Genomic DNA, 23,015 nt, shown 5'->3' on the forward strand with positions numbered 1-23,015 from the left:
GTTAAGTTTAAATTTTGCCTTTATTATGCATATATAAACATTTAATATAAAATTATTTAGTAATGCTTTTATATAACTTTTTTCACTCTACAGTGTATTCTAGACACCTTCCCATATCAGTAATGTGTATATTATTCTTTTTGATATTTTAGTAGTATTTTGTTTTATAGATATAACAGTATATTTATTTATTCCTTATTATTTTTCTAAGTTTTATTTATTTAAGTGTTCTCTACACCCAGTATGGGGCTTGAACTAAGCTGAAGCTCAAGAGTCATGCACTTCTCAAACTGAGCCCTGTGCCTTATTAATAGCATTTAGATTTTTTTAGTTTTTCACAAATTAGAATTGATCCTTTTTTGAATATTCATTTAAAATCTGTATTCATAATATTTTGAGTATTTATGATGCATTCTAAGATGTGAAATTTCTGGGTCATTGGGAAGACACATTTAAAATTTTGGTTTATCTTGCTAAATGGCTCTCATCTCTGATTTGCCTACCAAGGTTTGGTCGTTGAGAACATCCTTGAATACTCTCAGCAAAGTGAAACTTGTCTATATACTACAAAGAGCTTTCTCAATATCTAAGAATTGTCATATATTCATTAATAAAAAAATTCTATGGGAGGTGCATCCTTATGTATTGGTTATTAGTGGTGGCAGTAACATTATCTTATTCCTATTGATTCTTTTTTCCTCTAGGGGCTGTTTGTTTTATGGCCCTCCTGGCACAGGTAAAACCTTGGTTGCCAGAGCATTAGCTAATGAGTGCAGTCAGGGAGACAAAAAGGTGGCTTTTTTTATGCGAAAAGGAGCAGACTGTCTGAGCAAGTGGGTTGGTGAATCTGAACGGCAACTTAGGCTTCTTTTTGATCAGGTAAGTGAAATCACCTAATATGAAAATATTTTCTTCAAAATAGAGTATTTAGGGGACGCCTGGGTGACTCAGTTGGTTAAGCGTCTGACTTCAGCTCAGGTCGTGATCTCATGGCTCGTGAGTTCGAGTTCCATGTCGGGCTCTGTGCTGACAGCTCGGAGCCTGGAGCCTGCTTCAGGTTCTGTGTCCATCTTTCTCTGCCCTTCCCCTGCTCGTGTGCTGTCCCCCCCCCCCCCAAATATAAATAAACATTCAACAAAAATTTTTTTAAATAGAATATTGAGTGCATTTAGTCTGTAAATATAAACTGTTCACAAGGAGGCATATTTCTAGTAAGTATGTTTAGGTTCAGTAATCTGAATTTGTAAACTTTAGATGTATTTAACAGCAGTTTTACTAGTACTAATTTAATGATGTGATGATTCACAAGATATTTATTAAGGTGGCTACTAAGCATATAATACCACGTTAGATGTTTTTGAAAACCCTGGGTATAATTTCATATATCATGAACTTATAGTCTAATTGAGGAAATGGAACAAGCATAGAAATCTTACAGGGTAGTACATTATTTTCATAAGCTATAAAATATGATGCTGGAAGAATTCTGTAATGAATGCTTTAAAAAGGCAGGGTTAGGTGGGGCGCCTGGGTGGCTCAGTCAGTTAAGCATCAGACTTTAGCTCAGGTCATGATCTCACAGTTCGTGGGTTGGAGCCCTGTGTCAGGCTCTGTGCTGACAGCTCAGAGCCTGGAGCCTGCTTCAGATTCTGTGTCTCCCTCTCTCTCTGCCCCTCCCCTCCCCTGCTCATACTCTGTCTCTCTCTCTGTCTTTCTCTCTCAAGAATAAATAAACATTAAAAAAAAATTTTTTTTAAAAAGGCAGGGTTAGGTGACTGAATATCATGTAGGCAATCTTTTTTTTTTTTATCACTGTAACTTTAAAAGTATTATTTCCTCATACTTAATAAAACTTAGTCCTGATATAAATTCACTTTTGGTTATTGGAACTAGTGAAGGAAGTCATTCATATTTGACAATGCGGCTTCTATTTCATAACATCTAAGGAAATTACGTGAAATTAAAAGAAAGCTTTCGACAATTTTCAAGCTGCCATTACTTGAGTTGATGTGTTTCAGAGTGTTTTGTAATTGGTAAAGCACTTCAAATATTACTTTTAGTTAGTATGAAAAAGTGCCATGTTCTAGATAATGTGAGTAGAAAGGGATATAGTAAAATTTTTGCCTTCAAGGTGTTCAGTGTCTATTGGGAAGTTCAACATGCAGTTGGTCTCCTTTAAGAGTATGTATGGGGGTGCCTGGGTGGCTCAGTCGGTTAAGCATCTGGCTTTGGCTCAGGTCATGATCTCGCAATTCGTGGGTTGAAGCCCCGCGTCGGGCTCTATGCTGTGCTGACAGCTCGGAGCCTGGAACCTGCTTCGGATTCTGTGTGTCCCCTTCTCTCTCCCCCTCCCCTGCTCATGGTCTGTCTCTCTCTATCTCTCAAGAATAAATAAACTTAAAAAAAAAAAAAAACAGTATGCATGTAGTTAAAATTTTTATGTTATGTGTATTATACTGCAACAAAGCTGTTTAAAATTAAAAAAATATTTTTTTAATGTTTATTTTTGAGAGAGAGAGAGAGAGAGAGAGAGAGAGAATGAGTGAGAATGAGTGGGGGAGGGGCAGAGAGAGGGAGACATAGACTCTGAAGTAGGCTCCAGGCTCCGAGCTGTCAACACAGAGCCCAAAGCGGGGCTCGAATCCATGAACTGTGAGATCATGACCTCAGCTGAAGTCAGACATTTAACCGACTGAACCACTCAGGGGCCCCTAAGAATTTTTTTTCAGCAAAGCTTTAATTTATTTTGAGAGAGAGTGCATGGGGAGGGGCAGAGTGACAGGAAGAGAGAAAATCCCAAGCAGGCCATGCACTGTCAGTGCAGAGCTTGATGCAGGGCTTACAAACCTTGAGATCATGACCTGAGCTGAAATCAGTAGTCGAAATCAAGAGTCTAATGCTTAACTTCCTGAGCCACCCATGCACCCTCATTATTGTCTATTTATTTATTTATTTACTTATTTATTTTTGTAATTTTTTTTAATGTTTATTTATTTTTGAAAGACAGAAACAGAAACAGAGTACGAGTGGGGTGAGGGCAGACAGAGAGAGAGGCAGACACAGAATGCAAAGCAGGCTCTAGGCTCTGAACTGTCAGCACAGAGCCTGACGTGGGGCTCAAACTCACAAACCGTGAGATCATGACCTGAGCCGAAGTTGGATGCTTCACCAGCTGAACCACCCAGGTGCCCTTCATTATTGTCTTTTTAATTGAATGAGTCCACATTCCTAAATTGACGTGATCTATGCACTAAATGAAATGATGGCGGTATTATATATTGGCCAAGAGTTTGGTCTTAGGTGTCAGAAAAATGACTGAGGTCTGACTTTATATTTAGTATGCAACTTGAAATAAATGAAAACATCTGATTTTAGTTGCCTCTTTTATAAAACAGAGGAAAAAATACTAATCTCACTGGACTACTGTGAGATTTCACAGAAAAGAAGTAAGAAAGTGCTTGTCACAGTGAAGGGCACAAGATATACCGTACTTTGATATTGTAATTCTGCGAGGCTGTAGTTCTGAAAAACAGCTATGTGTTTCATGTATATAAAAGTGCTGATCAAATCTTTGTTCTTTCTTTCGCTTCAAATACACTTATTTATTTATTTAAGTGATCGATTTACCCAGTGTGGGGCTTGAACTCACAACCCAGAGACCCAAAAGTCACATCTTCTACCGACTGAGCCAGCAGGTTCCCATATTCTTTTTCCCTCAGTATATAATTCTGGTTTTACAAACTTTTTTCTCCTAAAACCTGTTTTGTGATTGAAATGCCCTTCATTTTAAATTATTAGAAAACACTGGAGGTTTAATGCATATCAACCAGGGAGAGATGTGAAATTTGTATCTGGTTTTTAGAAGGTTGTCCTTCCTGTGAACTAAGAATTTGCTGTAAGTAATTTTGAAACATACATAAACTGTATATGAGTAAATTATACAATATAAAGACTTAACATTTGTAATCTAGTATTTATATTAAATCAAATTAGGTTGCTGCTACATTTAAGATTTAAGTGAAAAATGACAACTGTGAAAGTAATAGAAGAAAACTCATGATTTGTTCCTAATATCAGAGTAGGGAGAGTTTTAACTATCAAAGAACGGATTCCCTATATACATTTTATTTTTAGATTCTGCATTGCAACAAAGTATCATAAGCAAAACCAAAAGATAAATGGTACCCCTTGCAGAAAAATATTTGCATTTCCTTTCACAGAGAGAAGTCTTAATTTTTAAAATGAATGGCTCCTAGAAATCAGTAAGCAAAAGAACAATGATCCAATAGAAAAATTGGCAAAGATCTGACCAGAACTTTCATTAAAAAAAGCAGTACAGGGGCGCCTGGGTGGCTCAGTCGGTTGGGTGGCCGACTTCGGCTCGGGTCATGATCTCGCGGTCCGTGAGTTCGAGCCCCGTGTCGGGCTCTGTGCTGACAGCTCAGAGCCTGGAGCCTGTTTTGGATTCTGTGTCTCCCTCTCTCTGACCCTCCCCTGTTCATGCTCTGTCTCTCCCTGTCTCAAAAATAAATAAAATGTTAAAAAAATTAAAAAAAAAAAACAGTACAAATGGCTCTTAGAGATATGAAAGTGCTCATTTTTATTGAGAGTAGAAATAAAAATCAAAATGAACTGAGATATTTTTTATTCTAAAAAATCAAAGTTTGATAATACATTTTTGGTGAGGTTTCTTAAATATTGGTGGTGATCAGTGGAAGGCAATTTGAAAATAACTAACTATATTAGAAATGACGTTTGCCTTTTGAACCACTTTTAGAATTTATTATATTTATGTGTTTATGTCTATATTTATATAAAAGGCCAAATGTTTATTCAGGCATTATTGATAATAGGAAAAGATTGAAAATAGCCTAGGGCCACCTGGGTGGCTCAGTAGGTTAAGCATCCAACTCTTGATTGCTGCTCAGGTCATGATCTCATGGTTCATGAGTTTGAGCCCTGTATCAGCCCCACATCTGCACTGTCAGTGCAGAGCCTGCTTGCTGCACGCTCTCTCTCTGTCTCTCTCTCTCTGTGCCCCTTTCCTGCTTACGCTTACTCTCTCTCTCAAAAATAAATAATTAAAAACTTAAAAATAAAACAAAATAGCCTACATGTCCACACATAGGAGACTAGTTTAATTATGGCACACCATACAGTGGGGCATTTTGTAGCTGTTAATAAAGAATGAGGCAGATCATTGTGCACTTATATGGAAGCTAATTAAAATATATTGCTCAGGGGTGTCTGGGTGGTTCAGTCTGTTGAGCATCCAACTCTTGACTTGGTCTCAGGTCGTGATCCCAGGGTCTTGGGCTCCAGCCCTGAGTCAAGCTCTGTGCTGAGTATGGAGCTTGCTTGAGATTCGTCCTCTCCCTCTCCCTCTCCCTCTCCCTCTCCCTCTCCCTCTCCCTCTCCCTCTCCCTCTCCCTCTCCCTCTCCCTCTCCCTCTCCCCCTCTCTGCCCCTCTCCACCCCTCTCCGCCCCTCTCCCACATGTCCACGCTCTCTTTCTCTCTCTCTCTCTCAAATAAAAAAAATAATGAAAATATATATAGTTACAGAAAATAGACTGTGTTATTTGGTAAAAGCAATGTGAATACTTTGTTTAAAATGCATTAAATAAAATAGTATGTTTAAAATATTTGTGTACATATATAAATGACACACACAGAAGGGTAAACAAACTGGGAACAGTAGTTGTCTACTGGGAGAGGCCTTGTGGTTGGAGAGTGGGTGGTAAGGAGTTTTCATTTTTATTCTATCTTTCTTAATTACTGCATGTTGTAGCATTTGCTTATATTACCTATTAAGAAAATACAATACTTAAATGTAAAAAATGAAAACTCTAAATAACACTTGTTTTCTTTTTATACTAGGCATATTTGATGAGACCTTCTATAATATTTTTTGATGAAATAGATGGATTAGCTCCAGTTCGCTCCAGCAGACAAGATCAGATCCATAGGTAATTTTTCTTAATCAGATTATGTTGGATTCTTCTCACTCACTGACACAGTAGTTAGCTTTAGCCTTTGGATAAGTGCTAGGAGGCTTACAAAAATGTGAACTGTGTCCTTGAGGAAGACTCCTTTGACTTAGCTCAAGGGTGAGCAAACTGTAACCTGTGGGCCACTTCTAGCCTTTTGCCTGTTTCTGTAAAGTTTTATTGGAACATAACCATGCTTGTACCTTTCACATGGCTACTTCTGTGCTACAAGAGAAGAATTGAATGAGTAGTTGTGAGAGAAAGATTGTATGGCTTGCAAAGTTTACATACATTTAGTTTCACGCCTTTTATAGAAAAAGTTGCCTAATCTTGAAATTTTGATCTGTGTCATGTATACTAATATTTTGTTCTTTTCCATTTCTGAGTAGTCATCCTTAGTTAGGAAGGGAGGGAGGGACTAAGAGTGAGGGAGGGAGGAAAAGTATGTATATGTACCACAATTTATTTATTTGTTAATCCATCTGAGGGAGATTTAGTTCACTTCTATTTTTGGCTGTTATGATAATGCTACTATGAACATTTGCATACACATTTTCGTGTGCACATTTGTTATGATTTCTGTGGAGTAAATACCTGAGAGAGGAATGGCTGGGTCCTATGGTAAGTGTATGTTTAAATTGGCATGGTTTTCCAAGTTTGTTATATTTTATGTTCTTACCTGTAATGTATGAGAACTTGGGTTGCTCCTCATCCTTGCCAACGTTTGGTTTTGCTGTTCTTGTTAACTTTATCCATTCTAGTGGATTTATTTTGAGAGAGAGAGAGAGAGAGTGAGAGAAAGTGAGAGAGAGAAACAGACAGAACACAGGTGTGCAAGGGAGTGGGGGAGGGGGAGAGAGAATCTCAAGCATCCTGATCTGTGGCTTGATCTCCCAAACTGAGAGCCCATGACCTGAGGTGAAATCTAGAGTTGGACACTTAACTGAGGAGCCACCCAGGCACCCCATAGCTTCCCTTATTATTAACATCTTTCACTAGTGGGTACATTTGTTACAATTGAGGAACATACAGTAACACATCATAAACAAAACCCATAGATTTACCTTAGGGTTCACCGTTGGTATTGCACATTTTATGAATTTGGACAAAAGTATAGTGACATGTATACATCATTATCATGTCATACAGAGTATTTTCACGGCCCTAAAAATCCTATATATGTATGTTCTACCACTCACCTCCCCTTGCCCTTGGTAACATACTTTTTTTTTTAACTGTCTTTATTTATAGTTTTGCCTTTTCTAGAATGCTATATAGTAGGAATCATACAGTATATAATCTTTTCCAGATTCGCTTCTTTCACTTAGCAATATGCACTTAAGATTCCTTCATGACTTTTCTTGGGTCTTGTTTTGTTTGTTTGTTTTGGGTTTAATTTTATTTTTTCCCCAGATTATTAAAATGGAAGCTTAGAGTTTTTTTGATTGAAACTAATTCTTTTCTAATATAGGCATTGAAAATTGTAAGTTTTCTTTTAAACACTGTTTAGCTGCATCCCACATTTTTTGATCTCTTGTATATTCACTGTCATATACTTCAAAATAATTTCTAATGTTATTTTTTCTGACACAATGATTAGTAGTGTGTTTAGTTTACAAATTGTAGGTTTTTTCTTGATTATCTTATTATTTCTTTCTAATTTAAGTTTATTGTGATAAATTTTTTTTTACTGAATTTTTTGGGTCTAATTATTCTTATTTGTTGATTTATTTATTTTTGAGAGAGAGAGAGAGAGAGAGAGAGCGTGCGCATGAGGGGCAGAGAGGGAGAGAGAGAGAATCCCAAGCAGGCTCCGTGCTATCAGTACAGAGCTTCACACAGGGCTTGAACCCACAAATCATGAGATTGTGACCTGAGCTGAAATCAAGAGTCAGATGCTTCACCGACTAAGCCACTCAGTTGCCCAACTTTTCATTTTTAAATCTGTTTTCATCTGTGTTCAGTGTAGACTTCTCATGCTTTTTGTTCAGGACATTTCTTCTATTAATTTACTATAAACTTTTCTGTGTCTTTATATTTACAGTGTTTTTTAAATAGATAATGTGTAGTTGGGTGTTTTTGTAATCTGACACTCTCTTGATTTATTTTGATGATATAGTCTGTAAATGTTTCTGTAATTACCTGTTCGGATTGGAGGACAACCTTGTTTTCTATTTGTGTCAGTCGTTTTCCTTTTCTATTTCTCCTTTCTTGCCTTAAAAATTTTTTTTTTAATGTTTATTTATATTTGAGAGAGACAGCGAGTGAGTGGGGCAGGGGCAGAGAGATGGAGACACAGAATCCGAAGCAGGCTTCAGGCTCTGAGCTATCAGCACAGAGCCTGATGTGGGTTTTGAACCCACGAACCGTGAGATTATGACTTGAACTGAAGTCTGATGCTTAACTGATTGAGCCACCCAGGCACTCCTCCTTTCTTGCCTTTTTAAAAAGAATTTTTGAATATATTTTAGAATCTCCTTTTTATTTTACTGTTGATTTTCAGTTTTTTTATTATAATTTTTAAGTTTATTTTGAGAGAGACAGAGTGTGAGCAGGGGAGGGGCAGAGAGGGACGGAGAGAGAGAATCCCAAGCAGGCTCCACACCATCAGCACAGAGCCCTATGCAGGGTCCGAACTCACGAAACCATGAGATCATGACCTGAGCTGAAACCAAGAGTCAGATGCTTAACTGACTGAGCCACCCAGGTGCCTCCACTGTTGGTTTTTTAAAAGCTGTTTTATTGAGATATAATTGACATACAAAATGTTTATGCAGTGTAAAGAGTACATTTGACATATTTTAACATATGTATATACCTATGAAAATGTAACTATAAACCAAGTAATGAATATGCTCATTTCCCCCAAAACAGGCTTTTTACATTTCATATAACTATTCAAAAAATTTTTTTTGTTTAACATTTATTTATCTTTGAGAGACAGAGCATGAGTGGGGAAGGGGCAGAGAGAGAAGGAGACACAGAATCTGAAGCAGCCTCCAGGCTCTGAGCTGTCAGCACAGAGCCTGATGTGGGGCTTGAACCCATGAACTGTGGGATCATGACCAGGCCGAAGTTGGATGCTTACCGACTGAGCCACCCAGGCACCCCCATATGACTATTGATAAAGTTAAATTTATCATCTTGATGATTGTTAGCTATTTGTCCATCTGTTCTTTGTTCTGTTTTTTCCTTTTTGTTCTTTCTTCCTTCAATTAATTGAATATTTTTTTTAACGTTTATTTATTTTGAGAGAGTGAGTGTGCTCGTGAGTGGCGGAGGGGCAGAGATTGAGGAGAGAGAGAATCCCAGGCATGCTCTGTGCTGTCAGCTCAGAGCCAGAGGCTCAATCCCACGAACTGTGAGATCAAGACCCGAGCCAAAATCAAGTATCAGGTGCTTAACCGACTGAGCCACCAAGGCACCCCTGAATATTTTTTTATGCTTCCATTTGACTTCTTTTGTTAGCTTGTTACATTTTATTATTTTCATGGTGACTTTAAGGTTTACAGTATGTGTCTTTACTTTGTCATCATCTACCTTCAAGTGACAACATGCCATTTCACATATGGTAGAAGACCTTAAAATAGTGTGCTTGCATTTCTGCTTTCCTGTGCTATTGCTGTCATACTTTTTTTCCCACTACACATCCTTTTGAAGAGATTTAAATAATAATCCTAATAACCATCATCATCCTTAAAGATTCATTGATGTAGTTACCTTCCTGATGTTCCTTGTTTTGTAGCTATCTCTGTTTCCATGTGCTATAATTCTCTTTCTGCCCACATTAAAAAAAATTTTTTTTAACGTTTATTTATTTTTGAGACAGAGAGAGACAGAGCATGAATGGGGGAGGGTTAGAGAGAGGGAGACACAGAATCTGAAACAGGCTCCAGGCTCTGAGCTGTCAGCACAGAGCCCAACGTGGGGCTCGAACTCACGGACCGCGAGATCATGACCTGAGTTGAAGTCAGCCACTTAACCGACTGAGCCATATATATATATATATATTATATATATGTGTGTGTGTGTGTATATATATATATATATTACATTTTATATATATATATTACATTTTTTATATATTTCATTTCAAGTATAAAATGCAGTGATTTTTTAAAGCAGCTTTTTAAGTTCATTTATTTTGAGAGAGGGAGAGAGCACGAGAAGGGGAGGGGCAGAGAGAGAGGGGCGGGAGAATCCTAAGCAGGCCCCATGCTCAGCATGGAGCGTTATGTGGGGCTCGATCCCATGACCACAAGATCATGACCTGAGCTGAAATCAAGAGTCAGTTGGATGCTTAACTGAGCCTCTCAGGCACCCCTAAAATGCAGTGATTTTAAAAATAACTATACCAAGTGGTACAACATTAGAATAAAGCAATTTTAGAACATTTTTCTTCCCTCTGTAAGATCCACCGTGTCCATTTGTAGTAAATCCTTGTTTTCCCCTCCAGCCAACCAGTAATCTAATCTCTGTCTCTATAAAATTGCCTCTTGTGGAGCCAAAGCATAAGAGACTGTTAAAAAACTGAGAACAAACTGAGGGTTGATGGGGGGTGGGAGGGAGGGCAGGGTGGGTGATGGGTATTGAGGAGGGCACCTTTTGGGATGAGCACTGGGTGTTGTATGGAAACCAATTTGACAGTAAATTTCATATATTAAAAAATAAAAATAAAATAAAAAAAAAATTGCCTCTTGTGAACATTTCATGTGAATGGGATCACACAGTATGTGGTCTCTTATGTCTGGTTTCTTTCAGTGAGTATGATGGTTTAATGGAGCATCCATGATTTGCCATGTGTTGCTGTTTTTTTCCTTTTTTTTGCTGAGTAGTACCCATTGTATGGATAAGGCACACATTGGATATGTATTTAGATTGTTTCCAATTTGGGCTGTTATGAATAATGCTGCTGTGAACATTCATGTGTAAGTCTTTGTGTTCACATGTATTTTCATCTCTTTTGGGTAGATACCTAGGAGTGGAATTGCTGGGCTGTGTATCTTTTTCCTCTAACTGCTTTTAATGGTTGTTTTCTGCTTTATTGCTTGTTTTGTGCAGTTTGTTTAATGATATTCCTTGGTAGCGTTTTCTCCATTTATTTTTTTTCTCATTCTTGAATTGAGCTCCTGACATATGTGAGCTTCTAGTTTTCATCATAGTTTTAATGTTTTTGGCCATTATTTCTTAAAATATTTATCTGTCTCCCTTGTTTTTGTCTTTCCTGTCCTTGTGGTCCTCCAGTTATAAGTTGCTTGATCTTGTCTCACAGTTCACTGATGATAAGTTAATTTTGACTTTTTAAAAAAAATTTTATTTTATTTATTTATTTATTTTTTAAATTTTTTTAACGTTTATTTATTTTTGAGACAGAGAGAGACACAGCATGAATGGGGGAGGGGCAGAGAGAGAGGGAGACACAGAATCAGAAGCAGGCTCCAGGCTCTGAGCCATCAGCCCAGAGCCCGACGCGGGGCTCGAACTCACGGACCGTGAGATCGTGACCCGGGCTGAAGTCAGACGCTTAACCGACTGAGCCACCCAGGCGCCCCCAAAAATTTTATTTTTTAACTAATCACCACGCCCAACATGGGGCTCCATCTCAACAATCCCGAGATCAAGAGTCGCATGCTTTACCTACTGAGCCGGCCAAGCACCCCTAAGTTTGCTTTAAACTATCTCTTCAGTGTTTCATTTTGGGAAGTTGCTTTGCTCTTTTAGTCAACTAATTTTTTAAAGTGTTTAATCTGTTCTTTGTCTGGTTCATTATATTTTTCATCTTACATGTTTTTATTTTGATCTCTACAGGTTCTGTGTGGGTCTGTTTTGTATCTTTTGTAGAAAAATATAAGAAACTTTTCAACATTTGGAATATCTTTATAATGACTACTTTAATGTCCTTATCTGCCAATTCTAACATCTTAGTTTGGGGTTGATTTTATTTGATTAATTTTTATTATATACTGTATTTTCTGGCAAGTTTATTGGATGCCAGACATAAATTTTGCCTTGTTGAGTCCTAGGTAGGATATTATAAATAAATATTCTTGAGTTTTTTGAGGGGACACCGTAACTTACTTGAAAACAGTTTGATTGGGGCGCCTGGGTGGCTCAGTCGATTGAGCGTCCGACTTTGGCTCAGGTCATGATCTCACGGTTCGTGGGTTCGAGCCCTGCGTCGGGCTCTGTGCTGACAGCTCAGAGCCTGGAGCCTGCTTCGGATTCTGTGTCTCCCTCTCTCTCTCTCTGCCCCTCCCCTGTTCATGCTCTGTCTCTCTCTGTCTCAAAAATAAATAAAAACATTAAAAAAATAAAAAAAAAAAATTAAAAAAAAAAAAAAGAAAACAGTTTGATTCTTTTGAATCGTGCTTTTAAGAGTTGTTACGTGGATCTGGAGCAGTCTTCAGTGTAGCTAACTATTCCCCACTAATGAAGGAGGGTCCTTGTGTGTATTATACACAATGACCTGTGAATCATGAGGTTTACCAATCTGGCTTCTGGGAACTGGCAATACTCCTGGTTCTTTGTGAGTATAAAATACTGTTACTTCTAGTCCTTCTGGGTGTTTTTTTCCCGAAGCTGTGAGTGATTTCTTCACAAGCGTGCAATATTTAGCTGAAGTCTGGAGAGGCCCTGTGGCTATTTCTTAAGTTTTCTTTCTGTGCAGTGGTTTCTTCTCTGGTACTCTTTTTGGTGAACTCTAAGTCCTCTTGGGGTCCTTGGAATCTCAGCTTTGTCTCTTCTACTTACTGAGTCAGTCAGCTGATTCCCACCAGGATTCTATGTCCCCTACATTACAGCCTAGAAGTAGAAAGCCATTAATTGGATCATTCTTCCTGTGCTTTATATAATATATGGTTTTTCTCTTGCTGCTTTGAATATTTGCTCTATAGCTTTGGTTTTTAACAGCTTAGTGGTGATATGCCTCTCAGTATGGGCTTTCTGTTTACTCTTATTTGTGGTTATCATGTGTCTGCTAATTTGTCTTTTTTTCAATCTTTTTGTCTTTTCATCTTGTGTAATTTTTATTCATCTGTCTTCAGTCAGTCATTACTTTTTCCTTTGTCATGTCCATTTTGCTGTTTCGTCCAGCCAACACATTTTTTTTCCAGAAATTATTTTTCAATTGTAGAACTTACATTTAATTATTTTTCATTATTTATATTTTTCTAGTATGATTTTCACGCATTTAAACGTATTTTGTTTTACTTCATCAAGGTTAGTGATTGTTGCTTTAAAATCCTTTTGTGTTAGCTTCTTCAACATCTGGTTTCATCTCACTGTTAGGCCTGCTTGATTTTATTTTCTCATTGGTTCTTCATTTGTTGGGCAATTTGGATTGCATCCTGGATATTATTAATGTTAGTTTATGAAGGCTTTGGATTTTATTATTTTCCTTTTATGCGTAATATTTCCTTTGTTTTATAGATGATTTTCTGTTTTAGGCTTGAACTACAGAGCTGGCAGCTTTGGCCTCCTTTCAAATGTTTTATCTGTGGCTGGTTTCTTTGCTCTCTGCCTTTGTTTGTTAGGGGTCATTTAGAGATGTGGGCAAATAGAGTTTGGAGATGTCTTCACCTGCTCTTGCTCTTGTGGGATCTCCCACACTCTTTTCTGAACTCTCAGGTTGGAAAGCTAAGGAGTTTCCCTACATCATCTTCCTCACCTGCCTCACTATACTTAGCCCTGTGCTGAAAGCCAGAGAGAGGGGGGAGCTTGCTCTCTGTATGTTCTCCTTTTCTGCAAGTGACCATGAACTTCCAACAGAGTCTCTGTATCTCTGTTTACTCACCAGTTCCTTCAAGTATATGTTTATGTATTACTATGTACAGGTTTTATAGTTATTTTCTGAAGTAGAGTAAGGGATCATCTGGCAAAGTCTTCATCCATCAAACTTGGAAGGGGGACCTTTGAGATCCAAGTATGCAGGTTTTAAGTTCTAGAGTAATTACTAATAGAAACATAATTTCTAAACTGTTAGTAAGGGGGAATAGAGTAACAAAAATATCAGTCCAGATGGAATGAAGAAAGGGAGGGGAATCATAGAACTAGTGTGAGAAACAGCACAACATGTAATTGTAGGTTTAAACCCAATTATATAAAAAATGACATGAAATGTAAAGGGACTAAATGTTGTTTATATTATTTAAAAAATTTTTAAAAATGTTTATTTATTTTTGAGAGAGAGACAGAGTGTGGGGAAGGGGCAGAGAGAAGAGGAAGACACAGAATCTGAAGCAGGCTCTAGGCTCTGAGCTGTCAGTGCAGAGCCCGATGCAGGACTTGAACCCATGAACTGTGAGATCGTGACCTGAGCTGAAGTCGGACGCTTAACTGACTGAGCTGCCCAGGCGCCCTAAATGTTCTTTATAAAAGACAAATTTGTCAGACTGGGGAAGACCAAAATTTGATGACATTTTGTTTATAAGAGACATATCTATGTGTAAAGAAAGATATAGAAAGATTCCAAGTAAAATTGTGGGGAAAGGCATGCAAAACCTCAGTTATGAATATTCATAGCAGTGTTATTCATAATAGCCAAAACATGGAAATAACCCGTATGTCCATCAACTGCTGGATGGATATATAAAATGTGTTATATCCATACAATGGAATGTTATTCCACTTTGAAGAGGAATGGGTGTACCCTGTACCGGTAGATGTAACATGAATGAACCTCAAAGACTTAATGCTAAGTGAAGTAATTCATACATAAGAGGTTACATGTTATATGGTTTTATTCATATAAAATGTCCATAATAGTCATTTAGTAACAATTTAGAATTTGTAATTCCCTAATGACTGTGTTTCCAAATTGTATAAAACAAAAATTGACAGATCTGCAGAGTCCAATTGACAGTCATTGTGAGAGATATGTGCCTCTGAGTAGTTAAAAGACCAAATGAGGAAAAAAAAAATACGTTAATGCCCTATAGATTATTTGGACAACCTTATTTTATCATCTAGTGGGTATACTTACCTGAGACAAATATAGAATGAACACTGTTTTCAAACATACACAGGATTTATAAAAATTGATCATATATTGTATCTTAAATCATAACTAATTTTCAAAGTTTAGTGATATACAGAATATAAGAAACAGCAAAAAGATAGAAGAGAATTTTGTTTGCTGTTAAGAGCTGTTACTCTAATTCAGTGTTACTAGTAAACAAAAAATAGCAAACAATATGAACTTGAAACAAAGACGTATAGATATCAACAAATCAAAAGTTGCTTCTTTGTAAAAACTAATAAAATTAACAAACCTCTGGCATGATTGGTCAGGACAAAAAGGAGACCTTGATATGCAATATTAGGAATGCAAAATGTGATGTGTCAGATTCTTTAAGCATTAAAGGTTAAGAGGATAAAGGCATGAACTTAAGAGATAAATGTGTAAAACTTTTAGGAACAAACCTATGGGAAAATCTTCATGACTTGTATATGAATGTTCATAGCTGTTTTGGTAATAGTCCCAAATTAGGAACAATCCACATGGCCATCAACATGTGACTCAGTAAACAAATTTTGGCATATCCATATAATGGAATATTGCTTAGCCATAAAAAGGAAGAAACTATTAGTAAACCAACAGTGTGGTGAATCTCAAAATAATTATGCTCAGTGAAAGAATCCGGAAAAAAAAGAGTATTTAGTGTGCGATCCCATACATATAAAATTTTAGGGAATGCAAGCTAATCTGTAAGTAAGAACACAGATCAGTTGTTGCCTGGGTATTGGATAGAGGTCAAGGAAGGGCTGTAGGGATGGATTACAAAGGGACATGAGGAAGAGCATGATGGGTAGATTACTTATTTTGAGAGTGATGGTAGTTTCACAAGTGTGTATTTACTTCAAAACTTACCCAATTGTATACTTTAAGTATGTTCAGTGTATTGTATGTCAAATATATCTTCAAAACACTTAATTAAAAAGAAAAACTTATGTAGAATAGTATGAGAAAGTTAATTGGAACCCAGTTTCACTTGTGAACATGGATATAAAACTCCTAAAGAAAATAGTAACGTGACTTCTAGGAAGCTTTAAGAAGGATAATAATACATCATGACCAAATTGATTATATTTAACATGTACAAGGTTTGTTTAACATGAGAGAAATCAATTAAGGTAAATTAATCACATTATCATATTAGTGAAAAATCATATGGTCATCTCAATAGATGTGTAAGAAATGGATGAAATTTAATATTTTTGATAAGATCATTCATCTTAGAGAATGAAGAATATAAGGTATCTATAAGAACCTATAACAAACATACTTAATGTTGAAAGATGAAAACTTTTAATATGAGGTATTATAAGCATGGCTGCAGTGAACAATTCTGATCAACAGTGTACACTGATCCCAGTTAGTGTAGTCTGGCAAGAAAAAACAATACAAAGGTGTGTGTATTGAAGAGGAGTAAACAATACTGTTGTCATTGTAGGTGATATAATTATGCATGTGGAAATTCCAAAGCTGTCTCTAGATAACTTCTTTTTTAAAAACATTTTTAAACTTTATTCATTTTTGAGAGACAGAGAGAGACAGCATGAGTGGGGGAGGGGCAGAGAGAGAGGGAGACGCAGAATCCAAAGCAGGCTCCAGGTTCTGAGCTGTTAGCACAGAGCCCAACGTGGGACTTGAAATCACGGACCATGAGATCATGATCCAAGCTGAAGTCAGACGCTTAACTGACTGAGCCACCCAGGCACCCCCAGATAACTTCTTAAGTATAGTAATGAGCATCTTGCAACATTAAACCAATCATTATAGAGAATTTTGTTTTTCTGTGTACCAATTTTCTGCATAAAAATGCAAAATTACTATTTATAAACTCACTTAGAATAGAAGATACCGGGAATAAATTAAGTTCCATGTACAGTTTTGGGGGGAAGAATAAAACTTGGTTCAGAAACATTAAAGGAAAATAAAATAAATGGAGAGAAATACCATTACATAAGTTGGAAGACTGGATATTTAAAAGTTGTTTGTTCTTCCATATTTATCAATAGATTCAGTATAATCCTGTTCAGAATCAACTTTTTTGGGGCGGAACTTGACAAAATGATTCTGGAATTTGTATGGAAATAAAAAGGACTAAGAATAGTGAAGACTTTTGTGGAAGAACAAGGTGGGAGTATTTGCTCTACTGGTTATTAAGGCCTCTTAGGATTAAGATGATTTGATGTTGGTAGAAGTCTTGATAAATAGACTGATGGAAAAGAGCCAGAGCCATATATAAATCTACACATATATAGATGCTTGATTTATAATAAAAGAGACAGTGCAATACTATTGGGAAAGGATGACCTTTTCAATAAATAATGCTGGGAGAATTGGGTATCTGGTGAAAAAATTGGATCCCTCTTCATACCATACAAAACAATTCCAGTTCATTTTATTTAGATCCATATTTAAATTACAAAAATGCTTTTAGAAGATAATGTAGGAGAAGGGTTAGGGCAGGCAGGTAGGCCTCAAATATAGTATAAAGTAGTTTGGACTTTATTTTGAACGTAATAGGGGTTACTAGAGGATTTTGATCCAAGGGCTGGTCATTTGATTTTTTTTTTTTTAAAGAAGACAACTGTTGGTAGAATCTAAGCTAAGTTATAATTCTGTTTCTGGCCATGTTTAAGACTTTGTCTTCTGAAAATCCTTGTAGAAAACACTTAAAATGTTGATAAATCTTAAACACTTGACATGCCTATCTGTGATTGGAATGTGCTAAGGAAAAATTTGAGGTAATAAATATGAACTTAGGCTTCAGGATGCTTATTGCACTCTTTATATCTGAAGTGAAACACTTAGGTCATTAATTTTCTCTTATTTAATTAGAAAAGAACAAGCACAGGGTGCCTGGGTAGGTCTTATTGTCAAAACTGGATAGTAGGTGGAGACCAGGGATGCTGTTAAACATTGCATAATGCACAGGGCAGTCTTTCAGAATAAAGAATTATCCAGTCTAGGGGTGCCTGGGTGGCTCAGTAGGTTAAGTGTCTGACTTCAGCTCAGGTCATAATCTCAGGGTTTGTGAGTTCGAGTCCCACATCGGGCTCTGTGCTGACAGCTCAGAGCCTTGAGCCTGCTTCAGAGTCTGTGTCTCCCTCCCTTTCTGCCCCTCTCCTGTTCAGGCTCTGTCTCTCTCTGAAAAATTAATAAACATTAAAAAAAGAAAAAAAAAGAACAAGCACAAATCCTCTATATGCATGTACACTGGATCTCTAGCATTTTGGTTCCATTTATAGTTTTGAGAAACATTTAGAACAGTTTATTTGGGAGTGAGAATGATTTCTTTAACATGTTGAGCATATTGGAGAAGTTATTTCTGGCAGGTATTAGCAGTAAGAGTAAAGGATATAAATGAGAACAGTTGGGAAACACTAGGAAGACCTTTGTTACTAGAACTGATTTGTGTTATAATTAGACATGTAACAAATTTATTCAGAAATGTTTAAGTCATAGTTTCAAAAACTACTCTAAAATATGCACAAGATTATTTTGAGTTGAACTTAGTTAAAATAGTAGCCATTGTAAAGAAATTGTCTGAAAGGATAATAGTAATGCACATGTAATTCTTTCTTTTTAATGTTAATTCATTTATTTTTGAGGGAGAGAGAGCACAAGCAAGGGAGGGGCGAGAGAGAGAGAGAGAGAGAGAGAGAGAGAGAGAGAGATAGAGACACACACACACACACACACACACACACACACACACACACACACACACACACAGAATCCGAGCTGTTTGCTCTGAGCTGTCAGCACAGAGCCCAACCCGCGGCTCGAACCCATGAACTGCAAGATCATGACCTGAGCAGAAGTCAGACACTTAACCGACTGAGCCACCCAGGCACCCCTAATGCACATGTAATTCTATAGGAACTCTAAACATCATATAAATTGTCAGATATAACCCCTCCCCCCAGATTGCTATATATTAAAACAGACTTTTAGATTTTTTTTTGAGATTTTTATATTTATTTTAATTAACTAATTTTTAGTAATCTCTATACCCAATGTAGGCTCAAACTCATGACCCCTAAGATGAGTCACATCCTCTACTAACTGAGCCAGCCAGGCACCCCTGTATTTCTTTTTAAAAACAGCTTTATTGAGATACTGTTCATATATCATACAGTTCAGTCACTTAAACCACATGTTCAGTAGCTTTCAATATATTTCTAGAGTTGTGTAACTGTCACCGTAACTAATTTTAGAACATTTTCATCTTCCCAGAAAGAAAGAAACCTTTTAATCTTTACCCATAACTCTCCAATCTCCTCTTCATCCCCTACTAAACCCTAGGCAACCACTAATATACTTTGTATTTCTGTAGATTTGCCTATTGGATATTTCATATAAATGGAATCATACAATATGGGGACTTTTGTGACTGGCTGTTTTCAGTTAACTCAATGTTGTCAAGGTTCATCTGTATCATAGCATCTATCAGTTCTTCATTTGTTTTTATTGACAAATTCTATTTTATTGTATTGATACACCACATTTATTTATCTGTTGATGGGCATTTGAGTTATTTCTGCCTCTTAGTTATTATGAATACTGCTGTGAACATTTTGGTACCAGTTTTTTTTAGACATTGCTGGATCATATGATCACTCTATGTTTAATAGTTGAGGGAACTGTCAGACTTTTCAAAGGAGGCACACCATTTTACATTTCCATCAAGCATTGTGTGAATGTTCCAATTTCTCCCCATCCTTGCCAACATTTACTATTATCTGTCTTTTTTATTATAATCATGCTGGGGGTTCAAAGTGGTACCTCATTTGGTTTTGATTTGCATGTCCCTAATGATGGGCCCTTTGTAAATCTTCTGTGGAGAAATGTCTATTTAAATCTTTTGACTTAAAAAAAAGTTTTTTTTAAGTTTGTTTATTTTGAGAGAGAGAGAGAGATTGAGAGCACAAGTGGGGGAAGGTCAGAGAGAAGCAGAGACAGAAATGAGAGCAGGCTCTGCAACATCAGTGCAGAGCCTGATGCGGGACCTGAACTCACGAACTGTGAGATCATGACCTGAGCCGAGATCAAGAGTCAGATGCTTAACTGACTGCCATGCAGGCACCCCTTTTTTAACTATTTTTAAGTTGGGTTAATTTTCTTTTTATTATTGAGTTGTAATTGTTCTTTGTATATTCTGGACCTTAGACCCTTATCAAGTATATAATTTGCAAAAATTTTCTCCTATTCTTTAGGTTGCCTTTTCAGTTTTCTTGATAGTGCCCTTTGAAGCAGAAAAATTATTAATTCTGATGGAATCCTTATCTCTTTTATTGTTCTTTGTTTGCTTTATGTGTCTATTAATGAATTGTTTGAATACTTTTAAAAATAATTTCTGTGCATTATTTTGCGTTAAGATTTATTCATGCTATAATTTTATTAGCATTTAAGACTGATAAAGTGTAGTATAAGCAGCAGTTTTTACAGTTTTTTTCTTTCCTTTTTTTAATTTATCATTTTGTCTGAAACTTTTGTTACAGCTCTATAGTATCAACCCTCCTTGCTCTTATGGATGGATTAGATAACAGGGGTGAAATTGTTGTTATTGGTGCTACAAACAGACTTGATTCTATAGATCCTGCTCTCAGGAGACCGGGTCGTTTTGACCGAGAATTCCTTTTCAACCTGCCTGATCAAAAGGTAAGTTTTTGTTTTCAGTGTGTTAAGATTTATTTGTGATCCATTTATCAACCATGTATGTACTGTGAGAGTGATATTTTATGAATTTTCATTTCTAAAATTTTGTGCTTATGAAATATCTTAGGTTAATTCTCAGAAAAAGCTTGTAATTATTAAATAATTTAGTCTATTTCTATTAATAATTATTCAGGAAAACTCTTGATTAGGTTACTAAAATGCTTACTTTAGTTCACCAGATTGTAGTAATTATCTTGGATGGCAGGTTATATGTCTCCAGTTAGCCAAAATAGCTTTGTTCCCATAAAAATAATGTTTTTAGAATATTAGTGAGCTTATAAATAAGAACCCAATGTGCAAATTTTCATAGAAATGACCATAACATCATATTTAATTTAGAGCAGCAAAAATTATTCATTTCAGTGTATTTTTTTTAAAAAGAATGTATAATTACACAATGTATAGTCATTGTGTAAAATGTTAATATATTATACAAGTTTTTCCCCTAATTCTGCTTGATATTTTTATTATTCTTGGTTTGGACCAGTTTATTCATTGACTTGTCTTTTCACGAGGATCTCAAGTTTGAGAGGGAGAGATATATGTAGAGAAGATACTATATTTAACAATATTTTCTATGTAATTTAACATTTTAAGCATAATTAAAACATTTATAACATATATCCATACAAATATAACCTAAGGAAAGAAGATGCTATTTATGAATATATAATATACACACATGCACATTTGTAATTGTTGCATAGCTTTGATTTAGATCTTCATGTAAAATGCCTGGTTTACATACATAGATGTGAAATGCTGTGATTAGTAGGACAGTGTAGAAGATTATGGGGAAATGAAGGCAATGGTGCTGTTGTGTAGGACAGTTAATACTTCAGTTTGAAATCGGTCTACACATCCACATTTGTAGTTGTCTCAGTTTTGGACTATCTAACTTAGAGGCTTTACTTTGGTACTGAATTTACCTGACTTTGTCAGGATAGGAAACATAGAATATACAGCATTTTCATTACCCAAGTGCAGCTTCCAGGACTGTATCAATGTGTAGAGGTGTGCTTTGTTGTGGGGACAAGGGTAGAAGTGGGAACAGTCTATTTCAGCACGGGGAAGCACCAGTTATCTTTGTTTGGGACTTCAGTCCAAGCACATCTTTTAGGGTCTAGCATACGAGGAGAGTGTGTTTAGTTCTAAGAGACACAGTCTGTGTTCATTTTAGCACAGGAAAGCCATTATCTGAATTAAATGATTATCTTCTATATCGCCCTAGTCATGTGGACCTCAGTCATGTATGCCGTTCACAATCCTCACAATTAATGTACGATCCACACAAAAACAATAAACAAGGTCTAAAACAGCACTGTCCAATTGAATTTTCTCTAATGATTGAAATGTTCTGTGTTTGCATTGTCCATTAAGCAGTGTCCAGTATGGTAGCCACTAGCCACATGTGGCTCTTGAGCTCTTTAAATGTCACTTGTGTGACTAAGGAACTGATTTTAAATTTTCTTTAAATATTTAAATAAAATAGCATTTGTGGTTAGTGGCTTACCATATTGTACGGCATGGATCTCAACATAGTTTTCCATGTTATTTTAACTGTCTACGTTTCAAGGAAACTGCTTTGAGACCTAAACCTAAGATTATTTTTCTTGGACTGTGTCTATGGAAAAGGCCTGAACTAGCTTTTTTTTTTTGCTTAGATAATAAAGTCATGAGATTATCAAGATTAGATGAGATTATCAAATCCTCTGTCCTAGGGAACAGTTAGTAAGGTAAGAGGAAAACTATGTAAGTGGATTCTGGAAGCCAAGTGAAGAAGTGTAACAATGAGTATATGACTAACTTTGTCAGATGTTGCTAAATTAACTCAGATGAGGACAGAAAATTGGCCATTGTATTTATCATTATGCTGGTCATTGGTGAACCTGATGGGAGCAAGTTGATTTAGTGGTGGGTGCAAAAAAGTTTGTCTGGAGTATGGTTAACTTAAGAGAGAACAGGAGGGGAGGAACTGGAGACAGTTAATGAAGGTAAGTCTTTCAAAGAGTTTTGCTGCACAAGGATACAAAGGATTGAGGTAAGGTGATAGATGTTGAGGGGATTGGAGGCAAGAGAACCTATGTTCTTAAAAAAGCTGAGACAGTTATTCCGTAGAGAAGGAAATTTTGGTGATGAAATTGAGAAAGAATTACCATAGTGTGTCCTTAATAGGCAAGAGGGGGGATAGTATTTACTATATGAGTGGTGAGAATGACTTTACATAGGATTTAGATAGTTCGTCTCTGATACTAGGGAGAAGACAGAATATTATGGGTACATATGCTGACAGGTGGAT

At 36.4% G+C, this 23,015-nt stretch overlaps 1 protein-coding gene across 2 annotated transcripts in view; it reads left to right on the top strand.

Annotated features, from left to right (window-relative positions):
- The window catches only part of ATAD2B (ATPase family AAA domain containing 2B), a 164,441-nt gene that overhangs the window by 63,774 nt on the left and 77,652 nt on the right, over positions 1-23,015 (top strand). For both annotated transcript variants that reach the window (XM_019450753.2, XM_053891118.1), the window contains exons 12-14: positions 705-879; positions 5,879-5,967; positions 20,500-20,659. In XM_019450753.2, the coding sequence (XP_019306298.1) occupies positions 705-879; positions 5,879-5,967; positions 20,500-20,659 (424 nt within the window). The remainder of the gene's footprint in view (positions 1-704; positions 880-5,878; positions 5,968-20,499; positions 20,660-23,015) is intronic.

Source organism: Panthera pardus, unplaced genomic scaffold (assembly GCF_024362965.1).
Source record: "Panthera pardus isolate Hobbes unplaced genomic scaffold, ASM2436296v1 HiC_scaffold_26, whole genome shotgun sequence".
Lineage (NCBI taxonomy): Eukaryota > Metazoa > Chordata > Mammalia > Carnivora > Felidae > Panthera > Panthera pardus.